At 40.3% G+C, this 27,178-nt stretch overlaps 1 protein-coding gene across 6 annotated transcripts in view; it reads left to right on the top strand.

The window, feature by feature from the left end:
* Positions 1-27,178, top strand: part of DPYD (dihydropyrimidine dehydrogenase) — a 2,813,802-nt gene that overhangs the window by 1,072,445 nt on the left and 1,714,179 nt on the right. For all 6 annotated transcript variants that reach the window (XM_073593091.1, XM_073593089.1, XM_073593090.1 and 3 more), the window contains 3 exons: positions 1,575-1,771; positions 3,939-4,020; positions 21,002-21,089. In XM_073593091.1, coding sequence (XP_073449192.1) covers positions 1,575-1,771; positions 3,939-4,020; positions 21,002-21,089 — 367 coding nt within the window. The remainder of the gene's footprint in view (positions 1-1,574; positions 1,772-3,938; positions 4,021-21,001; positions 21,090-27,178) is intronic.

Raw genomic sequence — 27,178 nt, 5'->3', positions numbered from 1 at the left:
AGTGATAAGAGGCATGGAGGAGCTCAGCTATGAGGAAAGATTAGAGGAACTGAATTTATTCTCTCTTTAGAAGAGGAGGTTAAGGGGGTATATGATCAACATGTAAAAATACATGAGGGGTCCATATAGTGAACTTGGTGTTGAGTTTCTTCACAGTAAGAGCTGTAAAAATGTGGAATAGACTCTCTCAATAGGTGGTTCTGGCCAGCTCAGTAGATTGCTTTAAAAAAGGCCCTGGATTATTTCCTAAATGTACATAGTATAACTGGGTACTAACATTTCTAGGTAAAGTTGATCCAGGGAATATCCGGTTGCCTCTCGGGTAGATCAGGGAGGAATTATTTTCCCCTACTGTAAGCAAATTGGATCATGCTTTGATGGGGTTTTTCCACCTTCCTCTGGATCAATGTTGAGTATAAGATTCTATATATGGGATTGTATTATTATTATAATTATTTTTTTTTTATTGGTTGAACTAGATGGACTTGTGTCTTTTTTCAAACTGATTAACTATGCAACTATGTAGGTGGACTCGATTTACTAATTAGGTGACTTCTGAAGGCAATTTGTTCCACTAGATTTTAGTTAGGGGTATCAGAGTAAAGGAGGCTGAATACAAATGCATGCCACACTTTTCAGATATTTATTTGTAATCATGTATCATTTTCCTTCTACTTCCCAATTATGTTCCACTTCGTTTTGGTCTGTCACATAACATAACAAAATGTGAAAAAATTCAAGGGGTATACATTTTTTTTTTAAGTCACTGTAACTGGACTCTCAACCTACATCTGGCACTACTTTTTATTACATATACAGCTTACTACCCGAAGACCCACCTGTGTCCATCAGTTTGTACAAAACCATCTCATTTTTTTATTTTTTAAGACTTTTACCACTTTTTTTTAGAATTTTTAAGAGCTGCCTGATGCCCCTCTTGTTAGTATCAGGCCTAAATTTGTCCTGGTGACCTTTGTCACAGGAAAAGAAGGTGATGGGAAATCCAATATTTTCCTGCCACTATGGGAAAATACTCCAGTGGAGACACCCGTTCTTGTCTTAATTGTAAATTGTATTCTGTAATATGTAAAGATTTTCTCTTACTTCTTGTTCCTACTCTATCCAAAGTTTAAAAAATAAGAAAAGTTTTGCTACACATAGACTTTAAATGACCATAGGTATTGCAGTACAAATCTGCAATATATTAACCAAGTTTGGACATTTCAAATAATATGATATTAAAATGATACAACAGCAAGCAAGGGAGATGAAAGATTTTTTTCTCTGTAAATTGACATGTACTGTACTGGAATGCATTATGTCAAATCACACGAGGGCAAGAATAAGTTATCTAGTTATGTTATCTGCATGTCTAAAGTGATGACTTTTTAAAGCATTTAAAAGTCCACAGGTGGTATATAAGACATAATAACACAGTAATGAGGGTACCCCCCCAGCTGCTCACACATTAGAGTGTGATTATTAAGGGATATATAAACACAGTGGCATCTGTGTTCCAAAATCTGGATAGTGATGGAAGGATTTAATATGTTTTCTTTTTATTTATTTTCTAGGTTTTTAAAGCAATGAAGGTCCCTCAAATAAGAAATCCTATGCTCCCTCCTGTTGAGGATATGCCAGTATCATACAAGACAAGGATTGCTCTTATTGGTGCTGGACCTGCAAGCATCAGCTGCGCCTCCTTCCTAGCCCGGCTTGGATATTTTGATATCACTGTATTTGAGAAACAGAATTTTGCTGGAGGGTTAAGGTAAAAATACAGATCTTTAAAGTAGAGTGGAGAGATTCTTTTCTTTTTGTATAAAAAAAAGGTTTAAAGTAAAATTTCAGTACCTTATTTTATAACCTACACAGCAAAAATAATATCTGGCATCTAAACGGTGCTGGAGTTATTACAAGCATCACAGTACTCTAAGGAAATAAACATATAACATACTGTAAATGTGTGGGTTGGGTCTCTCATTGTAAAGCACACAATGATAAAAATAATTTATTTGTCACGTCAAGAGTGAAAGAAACAAATCTTGAAGCCTGGTCAGAATCCATCATTTTAATAACAATTCCTACACAGGATGGCCCCACTTTACATTACTGTATCAATCCTGTATCATTCAGACTTTATCTGTGAAGTCAGGTCAGATTTAGAGTAACCTATAAAATTCCTCATATTATCTCATCTAACAGTGTCTATGTACAGAGGTTATTGTAAATTTTTCATTGTTTCTGTTCTCATGTCACAATTCTCTTGCAATCCTCAGCAGCTGTGAAAATTTTGTGTAAAAATTTACATTACCTTCAGTATTATGATCTGAAGTTTCTGACTGTGGTCAGTCTGCCTAGAGGCAATGCTATTATCTCTCCTTTTATGATTGGTACGAACTATTATTTATCTTTTGGCTGGGGTTTGTTCTATGGAACAGTAGGAGATCCCTTCTTCACAAGGGAACAGAGGTTGCAAGAGAAGCACCAAAATGGACCAGTGAAGGCTCAGCAGAACATTCTTAGTGGGTGGCTTTATGCAGTTATCCATGATAGATAGTTGTCTATGTGAAGTAAATTGCAAAAATGAATGTACTAGATCTCAAGTGGAGCAGTCACTTGGAACTATGGCATATTTCATGTTGTATGGAAAGCCATTGCTTATTCCGTCATAAATTGTCTTAAAGTGGTGCCTCTAGGCTCTGGTAAATAAAGTGATTCAGAGGGATAATTAAATTCTGTTTTCAGCAGAAGACATTTTTTGTTGGATTTTTATGAATCCCAGATTCTGTCTTTAAAATGTATGCATGCTCAAATATAAATAGTCTAGATGGGATGGATAAATACATTATTGAAATAACTGAACTTACCTTTCCTAAGGAAATTCTGTTTCAAGCAATCTCCATTGCTGGTTATATGACTAAAGCCTTGCTTTGTATCTATAAGATCACTGCTAAGGGGAAGAATCAGCCAATCTGAACCCTGACCCTTCCCACTCAACGATCACCTGATCAAATGTGTAGGTTTTTTGTTAGGTAGTGGCACTGGAGAGAACCTAATGGAGCATTTTCTCCAGAAGAGAGGAATATTTTAGACTTTGTGTAGCTCTGCCTTTAACCAGTACAATATTTAAACCAGGAGTGAAACGCTAAACAAAGAGTTACATACATACTTGCAATGAATTGTTGTTAAATGATTTTCTGCCAAATGTGCAGAATATGCAATTCCAATCAGCAAGTCTTGTGATTCACATGTCTCTGCCAAACTGTATAGCTAGGCATATGATATGCTTAATTTTTGTTTCAGCTTTGCAGCTTCCTGTGTCAACTGTTAGCCTCCAGCCTGCTCATTGAAAAATTAATCACCAATGATGCATCTCATTAATTAGCAGTACCATGACATGGGAAGTTGTAAAGCTGAATAAGGAAGTAGTGGAGTAATCTTCCTAACTTCACAGTGGGATTTGGGTAATAAAAATGACGTGGCTGGCCAAGCAGGATGACCTATCTTTTGACAGGTAAAACAGGAAACAACAATGTATTTCAATACTCTGTTTGGCTGTTTTCCACTTTGTCACTTAGTAATAATTTTGTTTGAAAAATACAATGTTTTATTTATTTATTTATTTTTGCATGTGATCTTTGACAGTACAAAGGAAAATAAATGTGTTTCTTAACACGTTTTTATGCAGGTTGAGTCATATATTATTGCAGCATAATTCAGACATTCTAATGGTTAGTGATCACAAGGCTGATGTGTCAAGAATCATTGCATAGTACTTTTAGCTGTGTTCCAAGTTTTAAATTTTAATGATCAGTTCCAGTTTGAGTTACCCATTAATCTGTTTCTTATCATTGACTGAACTTTTCAAAAATGTTAAATAATACTTAGTAGGGTTTAATAAATCTCAATCATATCTGGGTTATGTGTTTTTACAGTGCTTCAGAAATCCCTCAGTTCCGTTTGCCATATGATGTTGTCAGTTTTGAAATTGAGCTGATGAAGGACCTCGGTGTTAAGGTAATGATAATGGTAACATAAATTAATCTGCCAGACGTAAACTGCTAAATACCATGTCCATTAGTAGCAAACAATTAAAAGCATCAGTAGGCTGTGGTAGAGAGATGCTTCTTATTGCTCAGGGCATTTGTCTGTCTGCTGTCTGAATGCCAGAAGTCTGGAAAAGGGCAATCGATAGTTCTCATTCGCCATGCCCACATGTGATTAATTGTCTGTTAAAAAAAAAGAAACAAAACAAAGTTACGTTGCTTAAGGGGTTCCTTGCGATGACTAGAAGCAACAGAATTACCTAACCAAATCTGCTAAAACACAATCTTATATATGTGAATGTCAATAATGTTCTATGTTTGTTGCTAAACATTTACATAATGCTTGTTTCCTTCTACACATTTTCTAGTATCTGTATTGTGTTGCATGAAATAGAATTGGAGGAGTATTATTTGTACGGTGTCAGTATCCAAACTTTAAAGTACAACTATGAATAAGTTATGGATATTCAAACATTTACATGTTTAAAGTAAAAATGCTTTAAAACAAGCCCTCATTGATCTCTGTAGCTGCAACACAGTGTAGTAATTCATCCTAAAAGCATTAAGCAAAACGTACTTTCAATTAATCAGCTCACTCTTTTTAGCAGTGACTAAATTAATTGGGGCTATGGAGGACACAAAGGAAACCCTTCTCCTAATGCATCAAAAAGCTGACGGTATTTGACCAAACCAACAAACATAAAATGGATTAAAAAGCAATTTCAATGATAATAACAATGATAAAAGAATGCAATGACAATCATGTGCTAGATTGATTAAGTGAAGATCTAGCACTAGCATTAAAGAAAATAATGGAAGTAGCCCAAAAACAAATTCACAATAATCTAACTATGAGAATGCTGCTCTTGGACCACAGTGGGTGCTCTTTTAAACTACTGTAAAACAAAGGGTATAAAAGTGCACTTGTGATGAAATAAGGTTGCTGTCGCTGAAGGAACATTGTCATTGATGCACAACCCCAGAAATGGAGGATGCCCAATGTAGCCAATGCTCAAAGTAGGACACAGGAATGCGTTTCCAAGGTCCAAGTTTCTTCCTCAGCCTGTGTATCCTAGGGCTAGCCACATGATTATATATGAATTTGTAAAAGGCTGATCCGAGAGTGGCTAAAACACAGCCCAATGAAGCACAGCTGGGATATAATACAACTGCTGACCCAGGGCTGGATTAAGAACATCATGGACCTGGTGCAATTTTTTGTTATAACAAATGAAATTAAATAGAGAGATGGAGGATGATAGAGAGAGAAAGGGGATGACAGAGGGGTGAGGGGTAAGGGAGGGAGGATAAGCGAGAGAGGGAGGATGCACATGAGCATGCGCGGGAGTGTCATCAATACAGCTCGACCATGGCAAGTGACCGAAGGCACAGAACCGGAAGGAAGACCGGGTGAATATGGAAGCGCCCGGGACTCGCCAGATTGATCGCAGTGCATCGCTGGAGGGCTCAGTCTGACAGGTAAGTGTACCCTAATGTGCTAATATGCTGTGCATACTAGTACATTATGGCATAACCTACCTCAGGTCCTCTAAAAAGTAGTAATGTTAGCAAAGTTCACTACCGCTTTAATATCACAGGATCCCAGGAGCCCCTTATGGGGCCCCCTAATGACCCGGTGTTCCCCTATCCTACCATGCATATGAACATCGGCTACGTCGGACGGCCTCCACTTCTGGGGTTGTGCATTGGTGACAGTGTTCCTTCAGTGACAGTGGCTTTATTTCATTACAAGTGCGCTCTCATGCCCTTGCCAGTGGCCAAGGCAGGGGTCATGGTTCACACTTCATCATTCCTGGCTTCCAGACAACCCAGATTGTTATCCCTAGCACATGTCATTTTTTTGTGAGTGCAATTTTATTTTTTATAAATGTTTTCTGCTTAATATACTACACTATGAAGTTTTGTGCCCTTGTCTTCATTTATATTTAGCAGTTAGTTGCCAGGCTATCTGCCTTCTATTTAATAATGTAAGCACAGAGCAGGTGCATTAGAAGAGAAATATTTGCTTCATAGTGCCTGCAGATATTACGGTCAGAGCAGGGATGTGCATGAACATAAAAAATAAACAATCGACTTTGAGGCTCATAGCTCGGCAACCTGGGTTAAAAGAGACCCCAAATTTGCTGAAGTCCTACCCCACCAATGGTCAAAATTTGGGGCTCCTATCATCTATGGCTCCTGAGATATGGGGCTCCTTGCACAGCCTGTCAGAAGCTACATATAGAGCAGCCAGTTTAAATACAAGCTGGCACACTCTGCAGCAGACTGAGAGGATGAGCTCACAGTGCCTCTCCTCACTTCTTGTCAGAGGCACTGAGCTCAATGGACAGCTTGGAGTCTTGGACCAATGGTAAAGTACCATTGGCCCAAGCTGTCCAATAAAAATGCTGCAGTGGAGGCTGTCCTCTCACTGCAGTGTCATAGAAGGGGGCATGTGTCTAAAAGACAAATACTCCCTTCCAGCCCAGCCCTCTTAAGTACAAGGAAAAACATGGATTTATGGGTTTAAGATTTACCCATAATCCCATGTTTTTCTCACACAGTTAAGAGGGAGAATGCGAATCTGCTGCTGCTGAAAAGGTGCAAGCTAAATCATATATTATTATGCTATATGTTATAAGATCATTTATTATTTATCTATTTACTGTGAAATTACTGATTTGAAGTTATAACTTTAAACTTCAGTAATTTGTTCATAAACCACCTGCTTGAGTAAAGATTTTGAAAATATAGTAAATTACCTTAAAAATAATATATAATAATTATTTGTATATTACTTACTTATGGTAATTAATCCCTTGCCACACGGGCAAATTCTGACACTTCTCTCCTACATGTAAAAATCATTTTTTTTGCTAACAAAATACTCAGAACCCCCCAAACATGTTTTATATATATATATATATATATATATATATATATATATATATATATATATATATATATATATATATATTGTTTTAGCAGACACCCTAGGGAATAAAATGATGGTCATTGCAACTTTTTATGTTACACGGTATTTGCGCAGCAATTTTTTAAACACTTTTTTTTTTTGGGAATGAAACTGTTTCATTAATAAATAAAAAAAAAAATGTAGCCCAATTTTTTGGTTTACTATGAAAGATGATTTTACACTGAGTAAATAGATACCTAACATGTCATGCTTTAAAATTGCGCACACTTGTGGAATGGCGCCAAACTTCAGTACTTAAAAATCTCCATAGGCGATGCTTTAACATTTTTTACAAATTACATGTTTAGAGTTAGAGAAGATCTAGTGCTAGAATTATTGCTCTCAGTCTAATGTTTGTGGTGTATGTAACCTGTGTGTATCTGGCTCTGATACTAGCCAGTGCCTCACTGGCCTCACCGCACGTCCTTGGGTAAGAGGTGGCTTCATTTAAAGCTTGTTCACTGCTTGTTATGAACGTGTAAATAATTTGAATGTCCTTAGCCTGGTTCTACCTTTAACCACCCATAAGTATTTATTCAGTTTTTGATAGACTCTGGTGAGTTCGGATCTCACTCATTTGTATCACGTTAGTACAAAACTCACACAAAATGCTTAACTACTTGACCTCTGGAAGTTTTGCCCCCTTCATTACAAGGCCACTTTTGCTTTACTTTAACTGACAACTGTGCGTTCACGCAACGCTGTACGCAAAAAAAATGTGTTTTTTTTTCCCACAAATAGAGCTTTCTTTTGGTGGGATTTGATCACCACTGTGTGTTTTATTTTTTGCGCTATAAACAGAAAAATTAAAATTTTGAGAAAAATATATTTTTTTTAACTTTCTGATATGAAAAATATTCAACAGAATTTTTTAAAAATCTAATTTCTTCATAATCACATTTCTTCATAATAATTCTTCATAAGCTAATATCTATTGGTTTACGCAAATGTTATAGCGTCTACAAACTATGGTATATTTAATAATTTTTTTGATAATACTAATGGACAGTGACTTTTAGAGGGACTGCGATATTGTGGCTGACAACTGAACACTAACTGACACTTTTTACACTTTGTGGTAACCAGTGACACTAAAACAGTGATTAGTGCTAAAAATATGCACTGTCACTGTACTAATGACACTGGCTGGGAAGGGGTTAAACATCTAGATGGTTCAAAGGTTTATCCATGTGCCTAGCCAGTGTTTGTGTTTACTCTGTGTGCTGATTTTACTAGCGGAAGAGATGGATTTTAGTTCCTGCTTTGCAGGAACACAAAATCCATCCCTTTCCCCCTGTCAGAACAGAACGCTGCCTTGTTTGTATAGGCAGAGCTCTGTTCTGAGTCTCTGCCCAAGGATCGGTGGGTTCCAGCAGACATTGAGTTCCCGGCACCTGCAGATAGACTTCTGCTGTGAATAAACACAGTGCGCACTCCCTGCAGGCAGAAGTGCAGGATCATGTATAATATGTCATAATATGCTAGTATGCACCGCATATTAGCACATTTTGGAAGGCTTACTTGTCACATGACTTCCAGCACTGTCAGCTGTCAGCATGCTCTGCTGTCATGGGTGCTTTCATTTTCTTCTGTTCTTCCTTCTGGATTTGGTCTTTTCGACCACTTGAATGACTGGGCCAGAATGATGTCACTCCCATGCATGAGCATGAGAGTTACATCATCGTGGCACAGAATGAATTCCATAAATGTAATGTACATTACCACTGACAGACAGGAAGAAGCAGTTATGACAGAAGAGACTAATGGGATCTCGTTTGTCATAAAAACCACACCTGTCAGTATTTTTTTGTTTTTTGGAGTTTGTCTACTTTATGTATCTGCATTGTCATAACTGCTGCACTATACCTGCACTGCCCTGCCAGAACCCAAACTCAGCTCTGTGAAAAAATGTATTCATTACAATGGCTTCTGTTCATTAAAGTTACTGTTCCTAAAACTAAGATCTAAAAAAGCTGTTCCTGCAAAAAAAGGAGCTTGAATGCTCACTTATCCTTCTCCCTACATTTATAATAACTTATGCAATAGTGTGAGTAAACTGCATTACTACTGGGCACAGTAGGAACTTGGGGCTTGGTGGGGGGAACCACTGAGCATACAGAGATACCTTAAGTCTTACACTCCTGGTGTCTGATCCTCAAGATTCTTTGGAAAAGGTTCTCTTCTGTTGCATAATTAGAAGGAAAGGTGAGTGTCTAACTTCTCCTTTGCATGTGCAGATTATTTTAGATACTAGTTTTCATTGCTTTAAATGGTTTGTCTTTTCTGATTCTTTATAATTATTTTTTCTGTGGAGAAAATTAGTAATTTTAAAGGGACTGTGGGATAAGGTTCCAGCCAAGCTTGCATGTTTACAAAGTGATCAGACACCCTTGGAGCCAACTGTAAAAAAAACATGTTTATAGTGTACACCAAAAAGTAGGCTAGGGAAGCAGTATCTGTGAATCCAATATTTCGCACATTTGTTGTGATCCAGATGGTCTCAAAATAATTTTAGTTGATTTGATCCAAAGTCCAATGATTATGTAATCCTTTTCCCCGAAAAACTAAACTTGCTGTTCTAAAGCCTAAACCTTTTTTACCTTAATGCATTGTTTGCATTAAGATAAAAAATGTTTAGGCATTGATTTTGCTCCTCACTTCCCTTCCCTAATACTTACCTGAGCCCTCATTCGATCCAGTGATGTGTACATCTGCATCTCTTCTTTGGGTCTCACTGGCTTTGCTGGGGCACCCAGTGCTGTCAATCAAAGCCAGTCATGAGGGAGCGAGGGGCCGAGCTGAGTCCCGCTGCCTGTGTCAATGGATGCAGCATCAGGGCTCGGGGGCGAGCAGGCACGAGTGCCTCCATGGGTTGCCGCTTCCCATGGTAGCACTGGATGGAGAGGAGGAGCCAGCAGCGCTGGTGGGGGACACGAGAAGAAGAGGTTCAGGGCTGCTCTGTGCAATACTATTACGCAGAACAGGTAAGTATGGAGATGGTAAAAACATTTACAACTACTTTAACTTCCACCTGAATTATCAACAGATTATTGTATATATTCTGAACAATTAGACCAATACTTCATGGCAATTTGGGTGCTGCTCCACACGAGGGCCTCCATAAGATATAATAAGTATATCAGTATTGGGCGCACATAAGATCACATGTGAAGGTAAAGAATGACAACCCTATGTCACTGCATATTGTTTTGTAGTATAGAATAATTGTTTAGGAATAAACGCAAGATTCAAGGCAGAGCAAGCCATCAGCAATAGAGTTGGGTGAATGGTTTGATCTGAGCAAAGGTTTTGGCCGAGCATCGCCTGTTTGCAGAACACTTGAATTTGCAGGGGGTTAAGCAGGGCAGGATGTTCGCCCACCGAGCGCCCCACAATGCACTGCACAGTGCTTTCTAAGCCCTGATTGGGCAAAGCTTTGCCCACTCAGGGCACAGTGAAAGCTGGTTGTTAAGGAGCGGTGGCCGGGAAGCAAGCTCCCACATCATTAACAACCGGTGAGTCATCAGCTGTAAATGGGCTTTCCCGCTGACAGCTGAATAAAAAAAAACATTGCCAGCAATAAAAAAGTTAAAAAAGAAGTAGCGTGGGGGTCCCCATCAATCCATATCATGCCCTTCAGGTCTGATATGGATTTTAAGGTAAGCACCACGCCAAAATTTAAAAAAACTCTGTGGGGTCCCCCCAAAATCCATGCCAGAGCCTTATCTGAGCATGCAGCCTGGCAGGGGCCCCCCTTTTGAACCATACCAGGCCACATAGGGGGCTGATTCGGGGCAGGGGGGCTCTACCCCCCACCCCAAAGTACCTTTTCCCCATGTTGATGGGGACAAGGGGCTCATCCCCACAACCCTGAAGCAGGTTCTATACAGCCGGTCCCCGGGTTACAAACAAGATAGGGTCTATAGGTTTGTTCTTAAGTTGAATCTGTTTGTAAGTCAGAACAGGTAATTTTTTTAAGTGTATCTCCAGCCAAAAAAAAATGATTTTTAAGCATTTTGGATAGCCTAGGGAAGGGGTAACACCCCTGTAACATTTTTCCCTTTTTGTCATTCAGGACAGCCACTATGAGAGATAGTCTCCTCCTCTTCCTTTAGGAAACACTGCACCAGCCCATAAATTCTTACTTCCCCTGCCGGACCTTAGTTAATAGTGTTTCCTCCGGTGGGGAGACACTGTGCATGGGACCAGGCTTTGGCAGTCAGTTGTGGCCTCTTTAAACACCCCTAAGGAAGCAGGGGCTTCCAGGGTAGAAAGGAGTGGTACATAACCGCAGCAGAAGCCACCCCTTCCTTGTCGAGCATGGCATCAGGTTGTGGGGGACCCCTATCACATCCACAGGGCCACAGCAAGGAGACAGTCCGCTCTCCCTGTACACTGTATAGGCTGCAATTTTTTGGAACCAGCGGGCCGGACGACGGGTGACATCATTTCCGGCGGAGGGCGGATGTCTCCCTATGACCCGCGGCTTCCAGTTCCGGGTCACGGAGCTGATAGGGGGCCGGGCGCAGGCTGGAGAGAGTCGGGAACATGCACAGGCAGCGTGAGACTCAACACAGGCAACCACCTGCAGTCATGATCGGAGGCAGATGCTGCGACTCATAGTGACACTACCTCCAGCCTTCCGAGGGTAAGAGTTCCCTTGGGAGGGGTGCTCTCTATCTAGGATTGCCCCCCTCATGTATGGTTCCTTGCTTGGGGGGGACAGACCCCCTGGGTGGTCAGGGGGTGGGGGTGGCTCAGATCCCTAAGATTAGTGGGTCTAGTGCACTCCCAGGGTTGTTTTCCATTAAAAACGCTGAATGTAATGTCTTTTTCTGTATGTAATTTCAGAAAGCTACAGAAAAGACAAAGTCCACTCATGTCTCTAAAAGGAAGTGTGCCTCTTGTAGAGACAGTTTAGGGTAAGCATGGACCAACGTTTTGTGTAAAGACTGCATAGACTCCCTGGTGAAGGAGAGGGAATCTGAACAGCAGTCCGGATTGGCAGCCTCTGTAAAGGAGCTTTCGTCCACTTTTTCATCTTTTAAAAAGCTTTTTGAAAAGTTTCAGCTTCCCTCTAATACCATTCAGCAGGACACAACCCCACCACAGGCTCATGGCTCTGAACCTGCCAGATCTACTAATATAGTTATGGCAGAAGAGATTTTAGGCCCTTCCGAGGTGGAGCAAAGGCAACCAGACAGTGGCACCTCTGACTCCCATGAGGAATCAGATGGGGAGGACCAGGAGGGGGAGTCCAGGAAAATCTCCAGATATAAATTGTCCTTGGATGAGGTGGAAGATCTCCTAGGGGCAATTTACACAACCCTCGGTATACGCAAGGATAAAAAACCCCTATCATTCCATTACCTAATGTACAAGAGCTTGGGGGATCAAAAGAAAAAAGTTTTTCCAGTACATGAAGTACTGGTCGAAATGATTAAAAAAGAGTGGCAGGATCCCTAAAGAGAAGGTTCCTATTTTCAGAGGATCCAGTGTCCATTTGAAACAAAAGTCCCAAATTGGACGCCGCCTTCTCACGGGTCTCTAGACACACAGACCTGGCATTTGAGGATATGGGGGCCTTGTCGGATGCCATGGACAAAAGGATAGATTCACTACTTAAAAAAACGTGGGACTCAACAGTAGGTAACTTAAAGCCAGAAATGGCTGTTACAGTGGTAGCCCGCAACTTAGAACATTGGCTTTTCCAGATTCAAGAGCATATTGAAGCTGGCACAGCCAAGGAGACTATCCTATCTTCTTTCCCCACGATTCTGCGAGGAATCGCAAACATAGCAGACGCCTCGGCAGAAACAGTCCGTATGTCGGCCAGATGAGCCCTCTGGCTGAAGACTTGCCTGGGCGACACCGCCTCTAAGGTCAAGTTGTGTGGGATACCCTTGACAAGTGATCTACTCTTTGGTCCTGGGTTAGATACAGTCTTAGACCGTACAGCGGACAAAAAGACAAACTAAAAAGATCGTCCAATTGGAAAGAGCTGAAGGCAATTGGCCTAGCCCTCAGAGTTTTCAAAAAAGAACTCCAGGGCCACCATATCCAGGTGCGTTCAGACAACTCGTCTGCCGTGGCCTACATAAACAAACAGGGAGGCACCAGAAGCTGAGTTTTTGCTGGCCCTAGCAACAGACATTCTAAATTGGGCCGAGACCAACACTCTCTCACTCTCAGCAGTTTTTCTGAGAGGGGAGAGGAAATTAATAGCAGACTTTCTCAGCCGAAGGAGACTGAGAGAGGGAGATTGGACCCTCAACCAGGAGGTTTTCAATCTCATATCCGAAAAATGGGGACCCCCAGAAATGGATCTTTTCGCATCAAGAGACAACGCGAAAACCCCCTGTTTGTTCTCCCTAAACGCAGCAGAAGGAGCACTGGGGGTGGACCCATTAACCCAGAATTGGCATTTCAAAACATGCTATGCCTTCCCTCCTTCGGTGTTATTACTGGCAGTTCTGAGGAAGTTTCAACTAGAGAACACCTCTCTCATTCTAGTGGCTCCACATTGGCCGAAAAGGGCATGGTTTTCAATTTTCAGTCAGTTAGCAGCAGAGCCCCCCCTATTATTTCCACTTCAGGAGGATCTCCTCTCACAGGGCCCAGTCCTCTGTCCACAAGTACACCAGTGGTAGTTAGCAGCCTGGCTACTGAGGGTATATTAAAATCTAAGGGATTTTCAGAGATTAATCTCCACCCTCCTCAACAGTAGGAAAAAGGAGAAGCACCGGATTTATAAAAAGGTCTGGCTCCTTTTCAACAAATAGTGCGTAGGAAACTCCTTCTCGGTGCAGAGCCCCATAGCTGTGTTGGAGTTTCTGCAGTGTGGAGCAGACAACGGGTTATCCATAGGTACCCTTAAAAGTCAGGTGTCAGCACTCAGTGCTTTTTTAGAGAAATCTCTGGCCACCAATCCATGGGTAGTCAGATTCTTTAGGGCGCTGTCCAGACAGAGACCTATCCGTGGTCCACCCTTTCCCGGGTGGGATCTATCTTTAGTCTTACAGAGCCTAACGGGAATTCCCTTTGAGCCTTTGGACAGATGTTTGTTAAAGGAACTAACCTTAAAAACAGTATTTTTAGTAGCAGTGACAACTGCCAGGAGGGTCAGTGAAATTGAGTCTTTATCAATTAGACCTCCTTTTTGCGATATTTTTCCAGACAGGATAGTCCTTAAGACTGATCCAGCATTTTTGCCTAAGGTGGCTTCAGGTTTTCACAGAAGCCAGGAAATATTCCTACCTTCATTTTGTCCCAACCCCTCAGGAGAAAAAGGAGGTGTATCCTACAATACCTAGAAATGACTAAGACAATAAGAAAGTCTGACTCTTTATTTGTTTTGTTTTCCGGGACCAGAAAGGGACTCAGAGCGTCTCGACGCATGATTGCCAGATGGCTTAGATTAACTATTGGTCAGGCATATACATTAGCGGGGAAGGAGATCCTATGGGTATAAGGGCACACTCTACCAGAGCCATGGCAACTTCCCAGGCAGAGAAGGCTGGAGCAATGCCAGAGCAAAAATGCAAGGCAGCGACATGGTCCAGTTACTCCACTTTCATTAAGCATTACAAAGTAGACCTGGTGTCCGCAGGTGAGCAGGCCTTTGGGCGAAAGGTTCTGCAAACTGTAGTCCCACCCTAATTGGTAAGTGCTCGATTATCCTCTCATAGTGTCTGTCCTGAATGACGAAAAGGGAAAATTAAAGTTACGCTTACCGGTAACGTCTTTTCCTGTAGTCTTTCAGGACAGCCCTAGTTACCCATCCGAAACTTTGGGGGGTCTTATAAAAGACCAGAACGCAGCATGGTAATGATATTTGATAGTAATTTTATTAATGTGTTCTTGTGTCTCCCCAGCTGGCCGGAGGTGATCTTAAAAAACTGAGGTCCGCCAGGGGAAGTAAGAATTTATGGGCTGGCGCAGTGTTTCCTAGAGGAAGAGGAGGAGACTATCTCTCATAGTGGCTGTCCTGAAAGACTACAGGAAAAGACTTTACCGGTAAGCGTAACTTTAATTTTTTTGCTGTCTGTGCCTCTGTTCAGAAGATTTCACCTCACTTTCTGTCCCAATGACAATTGGATTTTGAAAATTTTGGGTCATTGTGGAAACAAGCTTTGGTGATAAAGCTTCAGTGGAGACACATTTTTCCCCATAATAACTCTTACAGGAGTGAATTTCCCTTCCTAAGGGTAGATTTCCTCCCACTTCCTGTTGTCTCCCTCTATTTGTAAGTAGGGGACCGACTATATGGTACAGATGTGTCAATTTACAGGCAGACTAAGAGGACCCCCAGGCACTATATTTAAATAAATTTTTCATTTTTTTGTTTCACTTAAAGTGAAAGAACCCCATCATGTTGAGGGCATATGGACTGGTATGGTTCGGGGGGGCGCTTTTTTTTTTGGGTGACCCCCACGCCGTTTTTTTTTTTAAAACATTGTTCTATGGCCAGCAATGGTATTGTATTTCCGGCAATTTAAATGTAATTTTCTTTTTACTTTAGAAAAATCAGTTTTGCTGCAGCAGGTTCTATACATGGTACGGATGCAGACAGACTAAGGGAGCCCTGAAGACACTATATTTAAAGGAATTTTCCCTTTTTATTGTTTCACTTTAAGCATCAATAAAATCATTGCTTCTTTAAAAATGATCCTTTAACCACTTCGATACAGGGCATTTCCACCCCCTTCCTGCCCAGGCCCTTTTCAGCTTTCAGCGCTGTAACATTTTGAATGACAATTGCGCAGTCATGCAACACTGTATCCCCACAAATAGAGCTTTCTTTAGGTGGTATTTGATCACCTCTGCGGTTTTTATTTTTTTTGCGCTATAAACAAAAAAATAGCAATAAATTTGAAAAAAAACACAATATTTATTACTTTGTGCTATAAAAAATATCCCCAGTTTATAAAAAAATACAGTATTTTTTTCCTCAGTTTAGGCCAATATGTATTCTTTTACATATTTTTTGTAAAAAAAATTGCAATAAGCAAAAGTTATAGTGCCTACAAAATAGGGGATAGATTTATAGTATTTTTATTAATCTTTTATTTTTTTTTACTAGTAATGGCGGTAATCTGCGATTTTTATCATGACTGTAACATTGCGGCAGACAGATCGGACACTTTTGACACTATTTTGGGACCAGTGACACTTATACAGAGTTCAGTGCTATAAATATGCACTGATTACTGTATAAATGTCAGAAGTGAAGGAGTTAACACTAGGGGTGATCAAGGGGTTAACTGTGTTACCTAGGGAGCGATTCTAACTGTGGGGGAGGGGGACTGACTAGGGGAGGAGACCGATCGGTATTCCTATATACTAGGAATAAACAATCTGTCTCCTCTCCCCTGACAGGACGTGGATCTGTGTGTTTACACACACAGATCCGCGTTCCTGTTCTGTCACAAGCAATCGCGGGTGCCCGGCGGACATCGCGGCTGCCGGGCACATGCATCGTCTCCCGAGTGATGCGGCGTGTGCGCCCCCTATACCACTGGGAAGCCAAGGACGTCATATGACGCCCGCCCGGAGGGACAGTGTGTTCCTGTGGATGTCATATGAAGTGGTTAAAAAAAAAAAAAAATGTTTGCATTATTACATGTCCCCCAGGGCAGTACCTGTGCCCCATACCCTTTTTATGTCCAATAACTTAAATATAAGCCTTCAAAATGGTGACTTTTGATTTTTCATGTTCGGGTCTCATAGACTTTAATATCGTTTGCGACTCGGGCCTAGTTTTTTTCCTTGTTCGGGAGTTCTGGTGTGAACTGAACAGGGGGATGTTCAGCCCATCTCTAATCAGCAATACTATGGTAAATCCTTTGTATGCTTGACTTCTTAATGCTTAGTATAAGAGGAAAGACACGCTTAATATAAAACTCACCCTGCATTTTTTTATGCAGAACAATATAAATGTAAGGTTTTTTTAGCTTACATTGTAAGCATAAAATATACAGTTTGCTAGAAAATAATGCACATTATAAATACAATTTCTGCACTGAGGTTATATTATGAACATAAACTCTATTTTTACAATGCTGGTCCTTTATTTTCCCCAGAGTAGAAAAATGCATGTGCTTTTAGTAGTTTACTAGCATAGTGCAATGCAGGAACAGTGTAATGAGATGTTTGCTTTTAGCAGTAAATTTCCACACATTTTCATTATTGTACTATGACCCTGGCTCCCTATGCTCTCCAGGATTGCAATGTTGTACAAACATTTGACGCAACTGCATCCAGTACATAATAACGGGGAAAATTGGAGATATTGTTTACAAAAATGCATTAAATGTTTTTATTCAGAGTGAATGATATATAAATGTATATTAGCTGAACACTGCTTTATGGTTTGAATACTTTACATTTTGAGAACTTTGGGTAAAATGTTGCTGGAGGATGAATTGTGTTATAAATGTAAAGTGATAATTTCACCAGCACTGAAAATGTAATATTTGTATGAACAGGTGTGTCAAACAATGCTTCATTTTACTAACCTTGTCCTAATTCATACTGAAGATGTGGTCACAACCCTACCCCAATTGCTTCATTCTTTCATATGATAAAATATAGGGATTTGGTTGTGAATTAACTTTCTGGAAAAATTGGGGGTGGGGGGGTGGGGGGGTTCCCTGAAAGGTGGCAGTTTTTATAATGGTGTGATTCCTTAACTATGCACAAATTTCCTATAAGACAACCTGTGCCTCATCAGTACAGGGTGGAGCAACAAGTGCAATGTGTGGTCCCTTCCAGAGCATTGCGTGCCTTTCCCATGTCCCCTTGCCAGTCGTTTTAGCTGCTTACAGCACACAAAAATACTCAGTACTTCCACGTATTGAGAAACTTGTGACAAAATCCCCTTCCTCTTATGTGACAGCACTGGTACTTGCTGATTGGCCCATATTGTTACATAGGGGTGGGTGATAGAGTCCTCAGGCCTATGTAAACCCCAATTAAAATGCTTCAGTCCTCACACAGGCCTTGCTTAACTCCAATCTCAGAAACAGAGTCTGAAAAGGGAATAAAAGTATGTGTTGCTGGGATCTAGAACCTTAATGTAAAACTGTTGCTTTTTCCTGTATAGGTAAAGCTAATATTGTTCTCATAACTAATCCATAATTTGGCTGTGCACAGGTGACTACATTCTGGCAGACTTGGGAATACAGGTTGGGATATCTTAGCAATGGAGTACTTTAGAGATATAAGAATCCAACATGTAATCCATTTTTTCAGTATCTAAAAAAAATGGAATCATCAGTAATGGGTGCATCTGTTTTTTAAGAACAATATACATGGCTTAAAAATTGCAAGTAGGGAAGGAGGAGGGGATTTTTAAGTTGCTTACAAATAATAATGGAAACAAAACTAAAAAAAGGTTTAAATTTAATAAGATTATAGTTAAAAACCAAACAGAGCCAAATGTTCAATCATTTTCAACATTTCAAGGTGGAAGTGGTCATAAAGGCAAATGTTCAAATTGAGACAAGTTTGTATATTAACCCGACCTGTTTCGCCTCGTAGCTTCATCAGGGATATACAAATTACAAAGTGTCTCTGAACTGTATAAAAATCATAGAAAAAACAAGACATAATGAGTATGAAAAGAACAGCAAAAATATATTACATTGTGTTCAGAAACAAATTAATAACAATTAGCAACAATTGCCAATGCACTCCAGGGGGACCTACCGCCTCAGAGCTCCTGAAGGAGCCACCACCAACAAAAGACCAACCAACCAAAAAGGGAAATGTTCTTTTCATATTCATTATGTCTTGTTTTTTCTGTGATTTTTATACAGTTCAAAGACACTTTGTAATTTGTATATACCCTGATGAAGCTACTAGGTGAAACATGTTGGGTTAATATACGAACTTGAATCTTCTTGTCTCAATTTGAACATTTGCCTTTATGACCACTTCCACCTTGAAATGTTGAACATTATTGAACATTTGGCTCTGTTTGGTTTTTAACTATAATCTTTTTAAATGTATACCTTTTTTTATTTCGGTTTCCATTATTATTTGTAAGCACCGTAAAAATCCCCTCCTCTTTCCCTACCTGCAATATTTAACTATTTGGGATGAGGTGCAAATGTCTTGGGTGCTTTTCCTTTAGTCGGACATCTATAGAATAAATACATGGCTTCCTCTAGTTTGGAGTTTTCTGGGTCTGTTGATAATTTTACACTATAGTTAAGTGGAACAATATTCAAACATTAAGATATAGGTTTAAAACAGTTTTGTTGGGAATAATAAAGATATGATAGAATGGTTTGCATACCTTTCCGGAAAAAGCCAAATTCCTTGTTGGGCCTTACAGCTTTCTAGGTCACTTTGAACTAGATAGAGGTGACAACATTGATGCTGGAATTCGACTACTGGTTTAGTTGAATGAATTTGACAAAATGCTTCTCTATATTCTCATCAGTGCTGGTCATATGACCAATACCTTACTTGTTTATTTATGTGGTGTTACCCGTTTATTATATTTAAGATTTCATATCTCAAAGATATGATGTGCAAACATTATGTGACCAAATGCCTATGTTTTTGGTAGTGTGACCAGTAATACAGTGAGCTTGAAGTAGCGTTTTCTCCAGGAAATAAAAACATTATTTTTTTTCTAGTATTCTATTTATACGTCCCAAGTAGATTGGAAACACAGATTTAGTCTCAATATATCTTTATTGAATAAAAATTTTAGACAAACCAAAACAATAATTAAATGATATGCAATATAATGATGGTTGTCTATAGAAGTAACAAAGGTAAATAAGAAACAAGACACTTTAGGAAAAGAAAAGGTGCAGGAGAAGAGAAGGGGAAGGGGAAAGGAAGGAAGGGGGTTTGATACAAGTGTTGCAAAGTGAATGACACTAGGCTATGTAATCTGAAGAGTAGGTAAAGAGTACAATGTAAAAAAATCAGGGCAAAGCTGTGCTCCTATTGACAGAGGCATGGGTTCCAAGGTTTCAGTAATGGGAATCTAAAGGGGAGAGGGATTTCATGTTTAAAGCTTCAGCGTGCAATATGGGTGCTGAAGCCAAAGATCCCACTGGCGACACAATCTGTCTTCTAAAAGTTGAGCTTTAGCAAACAACTATTTGTATTGAGCATGCTTGTTCAGAATGTGATTAACAGTAAGAACATCAGGGGGTAGCAGCTTCTTCCAACTCCAGGCAATAGATAGCCGGGCTGCTATGAAATTATGAGTAGATATGTTCTGGAACTCAAAGGGCCAAGAATCCATGCCTATACCCAACAAGGCCAATTTTGGGTAAACTGAAGTGGTAATGCCAGTAACATTAGACACCAACAAAAGGATCTGGGCCCAGTAAATCTGAATTACAGGGCAATACCACCAGATGTTACTCAGCGAGCCTGGGGAGCCACACTGTCTTCAACACGGAGGAGAATAACTTGAAAAGATTGAAGCTAATTTAACAGGAGTGTATTACCAATTATGTAGGAGTTTCTCTTAGGAGTCCTAAGAACTGTATAGAGTTTGTTTGGGTTTGATGCCCCTTTAAGTAATTCTTGCAAATATTATGTATACCCATACCAAGAAATAGCTAAGATCAGTCATACTAAATCAATGAAATTGCATTCCTATACATATATTTTTTTGCAGTGCAACATTACCTTACATAACCTGTTCTAAATGGCAATATATTAAGATTTTTTTTCTATTTGTATGCTTTAAAATATTGTTAGAAATATTAAATGTCTGTTCCTTTCCTACTCTGTACATTGAAAGAATCAGAGAAATAACCTTCTTTCTAATCACATTTTAATGAGCAGTTTGCAAATCATATTATGTTTCCCCCTTTGTCTTATGCATTCTGTCTCATTCTCCTCCAGGCTTTCAAAGTTTTTACTCTGTTTCCAAACACTCTTCTCTCTTATTAGGTTACATTACATTAGTTTTCTTAATTGGCAATGTATTTTCTTTTATAAGGTAATTGAGGGCACGGGCCTAGGAATGCATGGAATGAATATAAGATCTCTGAAGAAAGAGGGCTTTGCTGTAATATTCATTGGCATTGGTAAGTAGTCATCACCAGTGTTTGTCTGCAGAGTATTGCAAATAGTACATTCAATGCAGAATACAATGTCAGAAACACATTTTATTTTCTTTTTTTATGACAAATATGTAAGGCCTCGTTCACATACACTATATTACCAAAAGTATTAGGACACCTGCCTTTACATGCACATGAGCTTTAATGGCATCCCTGTCTTAGTCCGTAGGGTTCAATATTTAATTACATAGTAGTCTGTAGAGTTCAGTATTGAGTTGGCCCACTCTTTGCAGCTATAACGCCTTTAACTCTTCTAGGAAGGCCTCTATAAGTTTTAGGAGTGTGTCTATGGGAATTAAATTAAAATAGTGGCATGCTAATATGCAGAAATAATGGGATAATTAAACTGATAATATAAAAAAAAACTAAAATTGCTGCAGCTGTCACTACTGTGCACCCACAGATAACAGTATACAAAAAAATTATAACAAGTATGGCAGCACTTTACTATTTTTACTATTGCAGTGCTGCCACACTTTTTTTATTATTTTTTTGTCTATGGGAATGTTTGATCATTCTTCCAGAAGCGCATTTGTGAGGTCAGGCACTGATGTTGGATGAAAAGGCCTGGCTCACAGTCTCCACTCTCATTTATCCAAGAGGTGTTCTATCAGGTCAGGATTCTGTGCAGGCCAGACAAGTTCCCCCACCCCAAACTCACTCATCCATGTCTTTACAGGCCTTGCTTTGTGCCCTGGTCCATAGTCGTGTTGGAACAGGAAGGGGCCATCTCCAAACTTTTCAAGTTGGGAGCATGTAATTGTCCAAAATGTCTTGTTATGCTGACACCTTAAGAGTTCCCTTCATTGGAACTAAGTTGTAAAAAAGAATAAAAAAGTTCTTGCACACCAAATGGTATGTGCCTTTAAGAAAATGATGTTGGCAGGAAAGAATCCATTAGTCTAAATAAGAACATACATAAAGGCTATAGGAGGCAGACATCCCAAGAGTGTGTAAAATATGCAGAAAAGGAGAGAGGGGGAGGCACCACCTAAGTGTAGTATTAAAATGTCAGCATTTATTACACAAGTAAAAACACTTACAGGAAAGAAGTGATAGTGAAGTCTTGCAGTCTCTGCTGTCCTGCAGACGGTGGAGGAACTTGACTGGCCTGCACAGAGTCCTGACCCTAACCCAATAGAACACCTTTGGGATGAATTTGAGTGGAGACTATTAGCCAGGCCTTCTCGTCCGACATCAGTGCCTGACCTCACAAATGTGCTTCTCGAAGAATGGTCAAACACTCCAATGGACACACTTCTAAACCTTGTGGACAGCCTTCCCAGAAGAGTTGGAGCTGTTATAGCTGCAAAGGGTGGGCCAACTCAATATTCAACCCTACAGACTAAAACTGGGATGGCATTTCTAACAGTGTATGGGGGTGTTTTTTTTTTTATTGCAATATCAAATATTTAAATCAAACAAAATCTTTAGAATGAAATTTGAATCTTCTGAGAATTTTCTGACAAATTTTCCTGAGACATTTCCTAAGAACATTTGTTTGAAATTCTTTCCATCTATGGCCAGCCATTACTCACACCCTGGACCACTTTTGCATATAGAGACTCCATAGAAAAGGAAGTAGTGTGTTCAATAAAAATAACCAAGTATTGTGCTTTTAGCTCAGGGGTTTATGGATGCACCATGTACAGAGTGTGCAGAGTTCAGGGTTGTGCTACTTACATAGTGCAGCATTCAGGAATGTGCTACGTACAGAGTGCAGATTTGAGGTGTGCACTACATACAAAGTGCAGAGTTCAGGAGTGTGCTTTGTACAGTGCAGGGTTTAGGGGTGTGCTACATAGAAAGTGTAGGGTTTGGGGGTATGCTATGCACAGAGGGCAGGGTTCAGTTCCACCCCCCTTAGCTCTGAGCTCTGCACCACTCACCCCCCAATCCCCCACCTCTGCAGAGCCCTCATCTCTCCCCCTTCAAACATTCCTCACATCTCACAATTTCAAAAAATACCCACCTGGCTCTAGTACTTCCAGGCATTGTAGGATGCTCTGCCTCTCTCTCTTTCTCACAGTGAGATTGTCTGTCAGCATCTGTGCACCCAGGCACAAATGAGGATTACAGTGCAGCCTACCACGTAATGCCCCTCCCACCATAACTACACTGCACCCACATCTGCTTCTCCCTTGTCCCCACCATGAGTGCAGGCCAGGGAGGAATCTGTGGGAGAAGCTGAGAGGAAAGATGTCCTTGTAAACACAGAAGGCTTCTGTGTTTACAAGTGACAATGGTGAGTAGAGAGTAGAGGTGAAGGAATAAAGTTCTACCACATTCCAACTGAAAAAAAGCCCTGACTGTATCCTTTGTACTTTCCTAATACGTGTAGTAAAACCCCTGCCTATACTCTTTGTCTATAGTACATTTTAGCCAATTATCCCTTATTAAAAATGTCCTGGCTAATTTACAGTCCTTATCTGAATCTCTTATGTCTTAGACTAGGTTCACACTATTACTGGTGGTTGCAGGTGTGGGAATCACACCTGTTGCCGCACCTGCAACCAAAACATGCTGCTTTTTTAAAAATGCGGCTGCTATTTATTCCTAATGGCATGGCCAACTCATCTAAAAATGCAACACATTTATGGGTGTGGGAACCTCAGGGTAATTGCATGGTGCAAAAGCAGCAATGCGATTTCACAGCCACTGCTGCAGAAACCTTTTTCCTACGTAAAGCGCAGGCACAGCAGCCCATTCAAATTAATGGGCTGCCGTGCCCAAGAAAACGCGACCTGCAAAGCCTCAATAGTGTCAATCTAGGGTTAATAAGAGTTTGATAGAAATTGTTCACTGACAGAACAGTTTTGCATCAGTGAGAACATGGACAGCCTCATGAAACCACTGGCTAATTTTCATCTACTGGTCAAACAGTATCTATTACTGCTTATTAAAAAAAACACATGATGCTGCCTAGACTACTTGAGAAAAAAAGCTTACAATTATTCATATTGGGGTGCCACTGTATGCAAGCCAAGATAATTGAAAAAGGAAAACAAAAATCAGATCCACGGCCAAAATAAGGCCTGTCACTGTGACTTACCAAGAAAATTGTACTGTTTATCACGCATGGCTTTAAAGTTATTGCAAACTTTCAAACGTTGTTTTAACTACAATGTGTAAGTATTAGTGTAGTTATATTGCCTTTGTCATTTGTTTTCTTTATCTTGTAATGATATGCTCACATGTTGTGGCTGCATAGTGTAGTGTCCCATGGCTGATTGATTTTTCTATGTCCATGTATTCGTTCACCTAGTTGCCTAGTTGTTGCGATTCACCAGAGGAACAAGCAACTTCTTATTTCAGATCACATAGCATACAGTACATGCCTTGACATTCCTCTCTGTTGCTTGACAAATGTTGGAGTGCTAATCTGGTAAAACTGTGAGCTCTCTGTTAATTGCGCTACCTATGTCTAATCTTATTATTAGCTCTCACCTGTCTAAGCGCTAGATTGAGATACCCATGGGTTGTGGGATATGTAGCCTCTTCAATTCTCAGACTACAGACAGAGATCATGCATTAACCTGTGCAGGTACCATGCTACATGATTCATGTTTGAAACAAGCTTCTGTCACCAGAATCTGAATATTTACTCCACTACAGTATATGCTGTGTGTTCAGGCAACAAATGACACCATGAAATTACATGATCAATGCACATATTATGCACATGGAAAACACAAGGTACAGGTAGGAAGGTTTATGATGCATTTAACTACTTTCCATCTTTAGGTTGCATATACTGTATATGGCCTCTGGATCAGCTGGTTATACCAGGATTATGCCTGCAACTGCAACCATGATCCTGGTATTGTTCTTTTCAGCCATTGACCAACTTTCCAGTAAAAATGATCTGAGCAGCTATACATTTTTACAGCACTTGGGAGGGCCCATCCTGCCACCCCATTCCTGTTCCACTGGGGAGACAAGGACTGCTGTAAGCAATTGAGTATGCTGCACACAAAGGAGAGGTAGAAGCATTGAAAGAAGTTGGGAGCAATGAGGATTTCTTCACACTTCCGGTTTTAGTTCAGTTTTTCCCTGGCTGGTACAGCCAGGGAAGAAACCGATCAAACAGATTTCTGTTTGAATGGCTGCTTTTGAGGGCGAAGGAGAGATCAGGGGTCTAATAGACCATTGACATTTCAATAAAGAGTTTTAAAAGGGTTTAAAAATATATAAATTAAAATAATTGAAAGCGCCCCTGTGCTCACCCACAAATGCAAACTTGCATATAGGTCCCACATGCTAATGTAATTAGGGATTGCACCACATATGAGGTACTTCCACAAATGTCAGAATGAGAGCAATAATTCTAGTGCCAGAGCTTATGTTTAAAGCCAAACTGGTAACCATATTAGTTATATGATATCTCTATGATTAAGCCCCATGGGTGAGGGAAACATTTCAGAGGAGTGTAGTCAAGAGGAGCTTAGGCTGAAGCCATATCTTCACCTGTCTGTATAGTGAACAGATAGGTGAAGCATTTCCACCTTCTGTCTTCTGAATTGCAATAAAAACCTGACAAAGATTGAACGTTTTGATTTAAGAAGCTCTTTAAGACTGTGCATAATTCACAATGCTTGTAGACATCTTAAGCTGAAATATTAGCTGTGGATGGTCTGACTTAAATTTGCTTCAATACTGTACCAAGAAGAAAAGCAAAGCAGGCTACATTTGTGATCTAAAGTTTGTACATATGTATTTGTTTTTTAAGGGATAATTGCACTTTAAAACAAAGTGCACTCATTCTTATTATCCCCTTCCCTTGACCTAAGTCAACCCACCCTCCCCTCCAAGGATGCATACTTGCCTCAATCTGATGGCCATGGTTCTGCTCTATGTGCCAGTTTGTTTATAACTGTCACATTTGACTGTGGAGCCTGAGATGATGAGGGTGGCCTCTTGCACAATTCCCATCCAGGCACCCCTGGTAGTTGAGACAGGGCCTGCTAGGGCAGCGGAAGGGCACAGGTGCCTGGGAGCTGTAAGCTGTAAGAGTAACCTGTAGTTTGAAAAGGACAGAAGTCCTTCCAGTGATGGTGTGGAGTCCGGTCATAAGCCTTGTTAAGCAGGAGCCAGGCAGACAGGTGCAGGATCAGGATCAAGGTCAGGGACAGGCAGAAGTCAGTAACATGCTGGAAGTGGGGTACCAAATTAGGAAGATAAGACCTAGTCATCAATCCAAGCTGGGTCAGTAACATAAGCAAGAAGCATATATAGCAGGCAGGGGTGATCCAAAAGAGGTGTCAGATGTAGCCAGGTCAGGAAAAAGGTTAGCAGATAAATCCGGAACCAAAGCTGAAGACAATCCAGCACTTAAGCCAGGCAGACTCTCAGTTTAAATAGGCTGCTGGGGGCCAGAATCTGTGGATGCACACGCACGCCTACATGTACGCACACGTGCCCACATGTATGCGTCAATGCACATTTAAGTTCCTGTTAATCTTGGTTAATCTTGTTCTATGCTGGTGACTCTGCACATGCACAGAAGACTTAGCATTTTCTGAATGGGAATGAGCATCTGCGGAACGAAAATGAGCACCTGCTGCACAAGATCCCTGACAACAACCAATGCTTCAAGTCTTCATTCCTGGCTTCACCTGTGCACTTCATTACATTTAAAATACTATGGAATTATCATCAAGTGTCCTTGAACCCTGGGACACATCCCCAAAGAGGTCTATGGGGCACTAATGTAAAAGGATGGCCAGGAGAGCGAGGCCTTGCACCAGTAGATGTAAACAAGCAGTGTAAAGGTAAGTATGTATCTGTGTAGGGTGATGGGTGATGAAGTTCGGTCAGGGAAAAGGGGCATAAAGGATCAATACAGTTTGTTTTAAAGTGTACTTATCCTTTAAGCGGAAAGGCAATGTGCCATTCTCCATACCAAACAATCAACCCTTATCTTACTTTTTTTTTGGCTGGAAGCATTAAAAGGTGAAATACATTTTGATATTATCTCTTTATATGCCTACACCACAAATGTTATGATTTGTAACAACTTTTTGCTTGAAAATGCCTTAAAACACCTTTGACAA

The sequence above is a fragment of the Aquarana catesbeiana genome, linkage group LG07, assembly GCF_042186555.1.
Source record: "Aquarana catesbeiana isolate 2022-GZ linkage group LG07, ASM4218655v1, whole genome shotgun sequence".
Lineage (NCBI taxonomy): Eukaryota > Metazoa > Chordata > Amphibia > Anura > Ranidae > Aquarana > Aquarana catesbeiana.
The sequence above is the reverse complement of the archived record's forward strand: the minus strand, read 5'-3'. Positions and strand labels throughout refer to the sequence as shown.